At 36.5% G+C, this 11,989-nt stretch overlaps 1 protein-coding gene across 2 annotated transcripts; it reads left to right on the top strand.

The window, feature by feature from the left end:
* Positions 1–749: 749 nt before the first annotated feature.
* On the top strand, positions 750–8,886 carry LOC119575445 (B-cell receptor-associated protein 31-like). 2 transcript variants are annotated; one of them, XM_037923065.1, is made up of 6 exons: positions 750–883; positions 5,773–5,889; positions 6,071–6,171; positions 6,295–6,451; positions 7,229–7,419; positions 7,891–8,886. In XM_037923065.1, the coding sequence occupies exons 2-6, from the start codon at positions 5,798–5,800 to the stop codon at positions 8,040–8,042; spliced, it is 693 nt and encodes a 230-aa protein (XP_037778993.1). In that variant the 5' UTR covers positions 750–883; positions 5,773–5,797; the 3' UTR covers positions 8,043–8,886. The 2 variants fall into 2 exon arrangements, with proteins under 2 accessions (XP_037778993.1, XP_037778994.1); XM_037923066.1 differs by lacking the exon at positions 750–883 and adding an exon at positions 974–996.
* Positions 8,887–11,989: the final 3,103 nt, after the last annotated feature.

The raw sequence follows: 11,989 nt of genomic DNA, 5'->3' as shown, positions 1-11,989 counted from the left end.
GCTTAACCCACCCTAAAGGAAGAACCACTGTATAACCTGTAACTTCAGGGCAGTCTGGACTACATAATTGTAGCAAGAGTGTTGATTTCCCTGGTCACAATCGAGCATTGAGATTTTAAAGAAAACCTAATTTTTCTGTTTGTCATCTGGAAGGGAGTCAAGTATACAGCTCAGAGATGTTAAATATTTTCTGGAGAACCTCACCGCAAGTTATGCTCTTCAGACCTAAAAGATTAGCAAGAGGTGAGTATGACAGCACGAGTCTCAACAGATTGGTCACTACTGAGGAAAAAATTATCGGATGTTGGAGGAAATCAGTGTTTTTTTGTTTGGCATGGCCAGTCGAGCACGATCCCTTTTGGCCTTTGTGTCTGTTAGTAAAACTGCTAAATTTCACCGACTCTACTTAGGAGATCAGTTGGGGGGAGCGGGTATGTGTGCGTGCGTGCGCGCATGTCACCCGTGGATAAGAGCCCTGCTTAGACAGACCTATTAAAAAAAGTCTAGAGACGCCACTGCTAATTGCAAACTGTAACTAGCTTGCAATTTGTTTAAACTTCCTCAGATAAATAAGCGCATTATGACATTTTGGGTTATCATTGCTAGGGTCAGGCTTGCTAAGACGTCGTTGGGCTACCATAATCTCTTTAGAAGAAACCCAACAACAAGACACTCTTAGAAACCCATAACGACCTCAGGCCCGAGTAATTTTTAGAAGAGTCGCGTTCAGAACGACTAAACTCAGTCACCAACCGGATCTTCGGCCTGTGATTGGCGGACGCGCCCGACCAATCGCAGCCGGACGAATCACTGGCAGGAATACTTGGTGTGAGTGAGTGAACGCGGCCGTAGTAATCCGTGAGTGACGTACTTTATAGAATTGGTAAGAATTGGCTGTCTATTTTTCACATTCCTTCTGTGTTATGTGGTTACTGTCACGCTCTTAGTCGTTATGGGAGGCGAGAGGAACGTTAGAGGCATTAAGACTACGTGACAGTAAGTACAAGAAGAAACAAAACGGGAATATGTAACTCAGCTTCCTAGACGCTGGGAAGCTCGAGTCATGGTGTATTTTTTAGCTGGAATACATTATTCTCGTAAATGAGCTATGTTAGAACGTAGCTGTACCTTCTATTACAGGGAAATTTACTTCAGTACATGAGGTTTTAGTATCGAAAATCATATTTAAGCATTTCTCCATATTTAGCGATCAGGTGATGATGATAACCGTGGGTTATTATTAACCCTAATTAATTTTAATTTACGGGTCACCAGGTGCGCTGAACTAAACTCTTAAAGAAAAAAGGAGATAAACAGGAACCCAGTTTAAGTTATATATATAGAAGCATGAAAAGATTCTGCTACGTTTCATAGGTGTAGCATTAATTGTTTGACTATAGCAGAGAGCACTGATGGTCTACGAGATCAGAAGTACTACATACTAAAATATTCCTACTAAAAACAAAAATTATAGATATGATATATAAAGAAAGAGGAATCAAGTAAAGGGTTCAGGAGATATAGACAAAAAGTGTTTAAAACCCTATAAAAGAAGAAAGAAGAAGAAGAAGAAGAAGAAAGAGCACTGATGTATGATGGATGGATGGATACTATATATATATTAGTGGGCCCCACCGAGACTGTAATGTTTATTATCTTTGGTGAACTTTTTTTTTTATATATATATACATAGTTTCTGGTATTATTTATTATTTTTTTGTGAATGGTTGATATTAGCAGATGTGCTAATGCACAGCACCCTATGCTTGAATCTGATTGAGATTGAGAACGATCTTTTTGTGTAGATGTTAAAGAGCTATACTTTCAGTTTCACAGTCATATGTACAAGGTAAACTTTGCTTGGTAATGGATAGAATTGTAGAAAATAAGGTAAATATTCAGAATACCTTCACGTGACCAATCACGACTATATAATAGTCAGTGAATTCCCCTCACACTTACGGCAGGATAGAGTGTAGGACAGAATACATGAATACAGGGTGGATTCTTTGTCTTCCATTGTGTGGGTTGTGGGGCTCAAGAGGTTGGATCACGGGGAGCATATCCCCCTGCATTAGACAATATAGAGACCAATTCTGTGTTTATTCATATTTTACCCCAGAAATTTTTTGGATCATAGGGTGATGTTTGTGGATCCCCAGGAGTGGCTGGAGTAATAGCAATTTAGTCTCAGAAAGGTGTGGTCACTTTGTAAGCAGTATCAATACTTTTATTTATATAATTTGCACCAGAAAATAACAAGATATTAATGCATATTACATTGTGAATAATTGAAACAAGGTATAGTAATTGCAAGGTTGGGTGTAGTGTGAAATTAAAACATTACCATTATGGATTCATATATTCTCATATATCATTCTATAAATTATTGCATGAGGGGAGCACACTAACCATTAACTATATAGGTATAGTTTTAGTTTCATGCTGCCATATGTCACTCGGTAAACATTACCTTAATGGATAGAAGAGCAGAAAATAAAACTTTTCACTCGCATATATTCTAGTACTGTAGAATAGAGAAAAGAGTAGCTTCTTATGTGAAGATAAGCCTCCTGTTTTATGTATCACAACTAATGCAGCAACTACACAAGGTAAAACTAAATGCTCTTATGATTAGTCTGTTGATTTGGGAAAATTGTCATGTGATTATTGTTAATAAATAAACTTCAAGAACTATTTTTTTTCTTAATAGTTGGCATTTTTATAATCAAGTGTACATTACCAAAATATGAAATGCATCATTTAACCCCTATAGTTCAATTTGTGATGATCAGGATGTGCTGGAAACTTTTTTCCTCTTTTCATTATCAACATGTTAAGTGTCCCCTAATATATCATATTGTTCAGCAGGCGTGCTTCAGTCACAACCACAAAAACACCCTCGGATATCTATTCCCTTTGTGGGCCTTCCTCTCTTGAAAAAAGAGTCATGTTTCTCTACTCCTTTTCTCGTGAATGGAAGGCAGTGAAAGTGAATTAATAATTCTATTACTGTCTGGCATATTTCATCCAGCCAAACCCTACCATCTTTTCCTCTCCCACATACCCCATCCACACACCATATTATGATGTTTTTACTTTTTATCCTTATGCTTTTTATGTATTTTACTTATATGTGTACTACAAATTTGAAAGCTTTATTTTCAGTTTACAGTGAAAATGTCATAGATTAAAAGTATCTCTGATTTCATCTATCTCTGATTCCACTAGTTTTCAGGGATGATTTTTTGTAAGCCCTATTTGAGAACAAACTTCAAAGCTTTCCATTTAAATTTAATATGAAAATAATGATGCTGATAGTTATGATTTCATATGAAAAATGAATCGTCTCTATTCATGAAAATAAGATATTGGTTCCCACAATGAGGTTATCACAGAGAGCTACATTTCTACATTTTTAGAGGTGGACTCTAAAAGGACACTGTTCCCTTTTATTTTATTTTTTTCTGGTTGCATATTATATCCTGTTTATTACCTTCATTCATACAACAAGGTTTGAGACATGAAAATACCTTTTATAAACTTTAAATAGTGATCAATTTTACATAATGAATTTCTTTGCTTGCAAGAGCCAGAAGTGTCACCCTACTGGTTCCCAGCCATCCACTATATAAAAAAATTATCCTTTTTTATATTCCTAGGAGGAAAAACAGTAAAAAAATTATATAAGTCTGAATGAAAGAGTTTTAAAAATTAGCCAGGAAGTTATTGGTTGGTTGAGTAAAGATTACTAAAGATGGTAACTAGTAGTGCTGTTGAACACGCATAAATATATGTGCAAGAGAATGATGTGGAGTAATTGTTATAAGTATCTCTGTTTATTTTGTTGTGTTCATCTTAATTAGGTTAAATTTGTTTATAGGTAAGACATTTCCTTTTTTTAAAAACGTTTGGATTTTCTCAAAAAGTGCCCTTTAGTATCAGTGTATTGTAAAGAAAAAAGAAAAGAAAAGAAAGCTTTGAATGTTTATTATTAAGTAAATAGTTATAAAAAGTAGCATTTTTTTCAGAAGATACACCAGAATTATGCTTTGCCATTTCATGTGTGATCAGTAAGTGTATCTGAAAGTGGATTTTTATTCTGCATAACTTTTCCATTGTCAGTGAGATGTATGTAGTGTCCAGTAATATATCAGCTACTGTTTGCTAAGTTTTCTCAAGCCACACATGATGTCCTCCACATATCCTCATTCCTCATGTGGGCCCTCTGTTTCCTGAGCCAGTCATGCAGATATACTTCTGTCCCTTTATTATTGCTAATGGATGGTATAGAGGGTTAAATTGTAATTATGTAATGTTGAATATTTCATCCTGGTAAATTTCATGTCGTTCCCTCTTCCATATATTCCACACACTGCACTATTATGTAACTTATATATACTCATCTAAATACATTTACTGTTCTGCATGATAAATATATTTTTTGCTTTATATTTGTCTTGTTTCCATGTTTATAGTTTTCTATTTTCATTTGCAGATGAGAATAAATGGGGTAACTTTTGAAACTTTGTCCTCTTTGGACCATATATTTTTTTTTGATATGTGACACTGAAATATATTGTTTCTGGTGAGCAAAATGAAAATCTTAATATGTCTGAAACTATAATTTGTTGTTGTGAAACTTGAAAAGTCAGTCCTTTTTTGCAGCTGGTAGGACATAGTTAAGATTATGAAAAGTTTTGTCAAATCATCCCTACCAACAAAGATCATAAACAAGTTTTTTATGGAGCCTTCAAGATGTCTGTTACACAGGCTAAAGATGACTAAAGTCTTTGCTGTCATTTTTCCCCATTTCTTTCTTAATCCACTAGTCTTGCTTCTGTTTCTGCTTAGTATTATACATCACTGTCATGCTCAAGTTCATGTAATAGGTGGAGCAAAACTCAGCATCACAGAACTAAAAGTAATTTTGTTTTCCCAACCTGTACATACACACAGCTTGGAACTTTTCTGTTCCTTATTGGTTATGGTGGGATTGATGGGTGGATATAAACTACAGTAGTTTCCCTTTGTCTGAAAAATACTGTTGAAGAAACAGTGGCCACCATTAGTTTTCAACAAAACTTTTACCAACAAGATGAAATAGAAATTGCTTTGTTAAGGGAATACCAACCACTTTAATAGTATACCAAGCCAACTTCTGGGTATATTAGACAAAAAAACATTGAAATGTAAAAATCATAGGCAGATTTAGTACATCTACAATTACACACTTGCTAACAAATGATTTTGCTGTCAGGACACGTGGATTACACAAGAAATGGGAAAATAGTACTCTTTAATTGGAATATTATTTGAATGGGCAGATTTTTTTAGTTGCTCAGAATTAGGTAGAACCTGTCCACAATTGCTGATTTGTCAAGAATGTTTGAAGAAACATATAAACTCTTGTACATTTTAATTTGCTTTGTTCAAAATAATGAGAATGCCAGAGGTCACAGTTTGCATATAAAAACATAAATACTTGTCAGAGAATGAGTTTTCAAAATAAATGTTTCTAGTAGTTTGTAACTCTATGATATTTATGTTTGGAAATTTTGAGCTATAGTAATGTGACTGTTTGTTTTTATGAAATGGTGTTACAGCTGAGCCTAAGAAGCCAAATGATCCTTCAGGAGGTTAAGGGTACTTCTATCATTCATGAAAATATTGTAATAAGTGATACTCTCCTTGCAAAAGCTGTATACCCTTTAATCAGAGAACTTCCTTTTTAATGTACTAAAGTACACATTGCATTTTCTGTGTTCACAGGTATCTGAACAAAAAGTGAAGCAAGATGAGTATCCAGTGGACTTTAATAGCAGGTGTTATGTATGTGGAGTTAGCAGTCACCATCTTTCTGCTAATACCCATCATTTCACCACAGAGGTAAATGTGTATTTTACTTCTCTATTGAAATAATATCACCAAGAAATTGTTATACATTTAAAATACAGATAAGGGCTAAGGGTAGATGTTAGAAGGGTTAAGTTTTCAAGTGCTTCATTGTTTTTGAAGAGTAGAACATTAGATTTAAACTCGTACTCTATTTCTTTTTTAACCATTACAGATGGCACTCCATCTTCAAGTCACGGTTTCTGAGAAGCATTGGAAACATGTCACATATATACTTCAAGGTGTTCCTTGGTGTTTTGAGTCTTTTCTTCTTAGGTAAGGAAGATACATTTAACATGTAGGACATGTTTCATTGAGATTTTGACTTGAATGTATAGAGATTCTGGTAAAACAGTTTTGAACTCTGATGTATACCTGACCCACTTTCTTTTAATCAAGATGCCATCCGTGAGATGAGGAAATACAGCCATGAACTGTCAGAACAACAAAAAGGTGATCATGGGTATCACTTGGATGCTGAAATGCAGGCTCACATGAGGCTCTTCCGTGCCCAGCGCAACTTTTACATCTCTGGCTTCTCCCTTTTTCTTTGGGTGTAAATATCAAGAAATAGTCTTTTTCTTTCATATGTGCATGTTTTTTTTTTTTTTTTTTAAGAAAAATCCACAGTGCACAAAAGATACTGAAAAGGGAAACAAGAGCCTTGATTGTGTGCTACAAACATACACTTGCATGAAATGATTTGTAGCAGTGCAGTGTCACTCAAATATAAATTGACCAATGTGAAGTTATCGTGCTTTAAATTTACAGAGACTCCATGTGCTAGTTTTATATAACATATGTCTATTATTAGTCTTGCAGCTATCCTTATGAGTCAGGAATCATGCTTTCTTGTTTCATATTTAACATCTAATGTGAAGTTTAATAATTTATAAAATACAAGTAAAATACAAGTAAAAACATTCCTTGGCATTATTCATGCTTTGTCCATTAAATGTGTTTGTCAGCAATGGGAATGTTGTCTGCTAGGCATACCACCTCTTAGGACTGTTGTGGATTTGTATCACACAAGGAATACAGGTATTGTGGCACAGCCCATTTGGTTGAAATTGTGTGCTTCATAGCACTACATATTGCCAGGCAGTTTCAGAATCCTCCTGAATTTCATCTTCAGGTCAGGCCTGAAATCCAGGAGGATTGTCTCACTTTTTGGTAAAAGTTTGTGCATTGTGTCTTTCCATTCTTCTGCTTTTTTAAACCTTTCTCATTTTAATGTTTAGAATAGAAAGTTTGTAAAATCTTTGTGATGCAAAATAACTGTCTCACCTTTTTCCTTAAGAAAGCCACTTATTACAATAAATACATTCTTCAGGGTGTTGCAACGATTGATGACACTTATTTCTAACCTTGCTGTTGCAATGGCGGAAGGACATGCTGCCCTTAAGCAGGCCAAGACAGCCTCTGAGACTGCAGCTCAGCTTCTAAAGCAAGACAAGGCTGACAAGGAAGAGGATCAGCAGAAAGAAGCTAATGTCTCAAATGAAATAAAAGAATTGAAGGAAGGTAAGTTTTCCCTCTATTTCTTCTATTTTTTATGTAAGGGGGGATCCGTTATATTATCTGCTAGATCACAAAAACAAGTTAGTCAGGTAAAAAATACTCCATAAATAGATATTTTAATTGGGCCGTGCAGCTCCATGTAGCTTAAATATATTTGCTAATTTAAATATAGGAGTAATTACTGACCTTATAGAAAGTTCAGATTGAAAGAAGCAGGCAGCAGCTCAAAGGCAGGCTGAATGAGTGAGAGTAAGAGAGTCCTTATAGGAGTGTAAAAGCATTTGTGGTTTTGGGAGGGATATTCATCAAATGAGCAGTAATTTGTGTTTATAAATTACTTAACTGCATCTGAATATACTTGTCATTTAGGCACTATATAAAATCAGCCAATAGAGTAATTGCATACACGTGCCATGAAAACAAAGATTACACTTAACTATATTGTAATCTTCGTTCCTCCCCTTCCTCTCATAGACAAGCATCGCTTGGAAGCAGAACGAGATGCTGCTCTGAAACAAGCTGAAGCTGTTGGCCGTGAATATGACCGCATGCTTGAAGAACATGCAAAGCTCCAGGAGCAGTTGAAGAAAGCAAGTGGTGCTGAAGAGTCCAAGAAGGATGATTGAGGACAGTTTCCTATCCTGCTATGATATAAATTATGTGTACAGGAACAAATGGGAAGAGCAAGTTTGGTTTATCTTTTGATGATGTTCAGTGTTTACTATTCAGATGAACATTATGTAAGTTAATTAATTTAATATTAAAAAGCAAGCCTATGAGATCTTGCTTAGTGCATAGGCTTCAAACAGTGCCTCTTGAAATATTGCTCTCATGACAGTTATTTAGTGAACTATATTTGGAGGTTCAAATTATAAGATTCTGCATTTGTATGGTCTTTTTCAGAAAACTGGAGGCCATGAAATTAGTGGTTTGTGAAATAAAGTGCTTGGGCCTATTTGATTAATTTTTACTTTTGAAGGAGTGTATCTCCATTTATTTAATTTTTTAGAAATAATAATAATTAGTACACCCTTTATAGTTTCCCACATACAGGGCTCCTTTGACTTCCCATTTATTACAAATCAAATATTTTTCATTACTTCTATAATTCCTGCTTAAAAACAGCATGTGTTATTTTTTTTTGGTATAGATTACTGCCCAGTAGATTATATGAAACATCATTTTTTTCTTCAACAGTTTGCTTGACATCTGTCATTATCAACTTTTCCCTGGCCATGTTAATGTGTATATGTTCATAGGATTGTTTGCGTGTGTGCAGAATCATCTTATTTTCAACTTAGTTTCCTCATAAAATGTTTACTGTTGATGTGGTGTGGCTGTTTCTATTCAGTGTACTTATCCTTGTAGTCATTTTGTTTATACGAAAGAAGGTTGACAGAGTTACTAGGCTCATTTCTAATCTTTTTCAGTTATGTAAGGAATTATTTCCTCTGATAATAATAATAATAATAAAAAAAAGAAGAGATATTTATATGATGTTTATCTGCAGCCAACAAAGTACTTATTTAGCATCATGGCATTGAAAAGAAGTGTGCTATAAGTATTTCCTGTAGATGGAATAAGGTTAACCCTTTGCAGACAGGTGGCATATACGCACATGCCATGGCATGGCGGGACCATCTGCCGGGGGCACGTACGCACATGCCATAGTGTATGTATGGACACGCCATGAGTTTTTTTGTTTTTTTTTGTTACAATCACGGCAAAAGATTATTTTTCTACCAGTGAAAGTGTGATTAAGTCGGTTTTAACACTTTCTCATTTTTACCATGCAACAACAACAACAACAACCAACAACAACAACAACAAAACAACAACAAAACGACAAAAAAGCAACAAACCGACGATTTCAACTTCATGGTGCCGCACACTGCTTATTTTATTCGGACTATAGACTGAATAATGATCAATTATGGAGTCTATATAACAACAAAAATACCCTTCAGTCTCGATTTATCAGGAAGTTTGGCAAGTAGAGACTTTAAAAAATAATGAAAACTGAAAATACAACATATGCTTGTAGTATTACGAAGAAACGGCATGGGATACTGGTATTTGGCATGAGTGGTCGCGCATTTTAGGGCGACGATATAAGCCCCCGGCAGCGAGGCCCGGGCCACTATGAATACTACCTGTCGGAAAAGGGTTAAGGAGGGGGGGGGGTTAGTTGATTAAATGTGCTTTAAGTCAGAGGTCATATAGCAGTTCTGGAAGGTAGGGATTATTAGATCAAAGTTGTCAAAGGAAGAGGTGTGGGATTTTGCAAGGATGTCCATAGGGTAAGGTAGGGATTAGCAGAGGAGGGAGGAGTTTAAGGGCAATTAGCTAACAGTTTCTGGGAGAAGGTCAGGATGGAGAGAATCCAGGGAAAGGGGTTGCTGTGACAAAGGGTCACATCCAAGGGAAGTGGGAGGGATAATGGGGAAGGAAGAAAGGATGATACATCTGAAGCATAAGGGAGTGGGATTTGTTGGGAGGGAGTGTGAGGAAGGGGTATAGGGGGAACATGAGTAGGATGATGATGGATGTTGCAGTTACTTTGAGTGTAGAGGGAATGGGAGTAGAAAGGCTGGAGGATGGATGGGTCATGATTAGATAGTTTTGAATGTTTCTTAGAGTTTCTGTAGTGAAGTCGGTTGGGCAGGTCTGAGAAAAAAAGGTTTTCTTATGGGGGGAGAAGAGGGGACATGTTTAAGGGGTGGAGGGAGAGGCTGATGGAGAGGATGGGGTAGAAGATAGGATTGAGAATTTAGCTGTCTTGTGTGATGAGTTGGGCAAGGAGGAAGAAGGGTAGTGATTGGAAGAGTGGTGGAGATTGGGGGTGTCTGGATTTAGAATGTCAAAGGAATTTGATTGGGAGGGGTAGGGGGTAGATGTGGGGGATATGTAGAAACATCTTGGGAGGAAAGGGGAGGGACCAGAACAATTATTAGAGTAGGGAGTGAGAGAGTGAGAGAGAAACATTGTCAACGTGCTTCCTGTCTGGCTTTGTGTAAAGTGAACCCAACTTTGAATCTGAGACATGCCACTACAGATTCAAACTTGTAGGTAGGACAACCCCTATAAAGTATACATTATGGGACCTACCACAATTGGCACGTGTGTGACTGTGCAGAGCAGTTTGATCAATTGTGACCAGGTTGGGCACAGAGAAGGCATTGGGCTATCAATTCTGACACTGACAGGGAGGGGAGGGACTCTCTGCCAATGTAAACATTAAAAGGGAGGTCATGTCTACAGAAAGTAATTTTGGATTATTGGTGAGGGACATATGATGGCTTCTAGTGGGGATGGCGTAGCACTGTAATGATATTGCATCATATTCCATGAGGCAGGCAAGTAAGTCTTCTCCAAAATCTGTCCAATCCTTACTGTAGACAAAGCAGTTTGCTGGGGAAATGGAGACAGTTCTGGTACAAGTAGTAAGGGAGGGATGAGGCTGGGCTGGAATGGGTTTGCCAGTGAAGTCCGTTAGGGTTGTTAATGTTTTAGCTTGGGAATTAGATGTAACTGTCAAGGAGGAAAAGATGGGGCTGTGGAAGAAAACTTTGTCTACTTGTTTTTGGAGACACTCCTGGAAGAGTGTTGTCAGAGTAAAGGGCTGTAGAAGGGACCATGAAAATTAATCCCACTTGGTTAGGCTATACAGAGTATTCAAAAGGTTTGTAGAGGTGGGGGTCATAGAAGGACAGGGACATGTGGAATAGGGAATAGTCCACTGTAGTTTCCTCTTGCAAATTCAATGTACACATGCACTTACTTACTTACCAAGTAAAGGTCTACCTAATCTGACTTGATATCCATTCCTTGAAATTATTATTATTTTTTTAATGCTATTAATATCATAAATATCATTAACCTATTGGCTCGGGATGACTATCATATCATTAAAAAAAATAGGCAGGGGGCCAGGTGAAGTGGATATGCTATCATGAAAAAAATTCAGCTGATGGCTGGAGTGACGAGAATAAATCACTATTAAGTGCACAAAGTTTTTGGTGAAAGATAAAGACTCAATGGGCATTTAGGGAGTGGTTCTTGCATTACTTCCATTGGTAAACAAGGATGGAATGCACTAACTGTAAGCCCTGACTGGAAGAGCATTGGCTCTAGGGAGGACACTATCTCCATGCTCAGAATTGTATTCCTTCTTGCCATGACTGCTGGCACAAAGTATGTTACATATGGACAACTAATATTCAATAAAAAAAAATAATTATTGTTACTGCAGAGTTGTAGACTTATTAGAGATATAATATGGAGTGTGATTAAGGAAAATAGTCTATTACTATCTTCATACAGCATAAGAATGGTCACATATAGACCTTGGGAAATAGTAAAAAAACATATAACACTTATACAGAAGAATATAATAACCTTGCAAAGGTGAGGTAAAGAGTCTTGATACTGCAAATGAGTTGTTCCTGAGGGCTGGGTCTACAAATCACACATCTTGGAGAGTGATTGCTCAAAAAATCTAATGCCTGGACTGTGATCCACAGCAAATCATGATGCAAAATTAATAAACTTGTATATATTATATTATATATAC

Source organism: Penaeus monodon, chromosome 7, assembly GCF_015228065.2.
Source record: "Penaeus monodon isolate SGIC_2016 chromosome 7, NSTDA_Pmon_1, whole genome shotgun sequence".
NCBI lineage: Eukaryota > Metazoa > Arthropoda > Malacostraca > Decapoda > Penaeidae > Penaeus > Penaeus monodon.
This window is presented reverse-complemented; position numbering and strand designations above follow the sequence as displayed.

Excerpts from the sequence above, each read along its gene's own strand:
- LOC119575445 (XM_037923065.1), top strand. The coding sequence starts at position 5,798 with ATGAGTATCCAGTGGACTTTAATAGCAGGTGTTATGTATGTGGAGTTA. Across the intron at positions 6,172-6,294 it reads TTTGAGTCTTTTCTTCTTAG|ATGCCATCCGTGAGATGAGG; the intron begins GTAAGGAAGATA and ends CTTTTAATCAAG. Across the intron at positions 6,452-7,228 it reads TTCTCCCTTTTTCTTTGGGT|GGTGTTGCAACGATTGATGA; the intron begins GTAAATATCAAG and ends TACATTCTTCAG.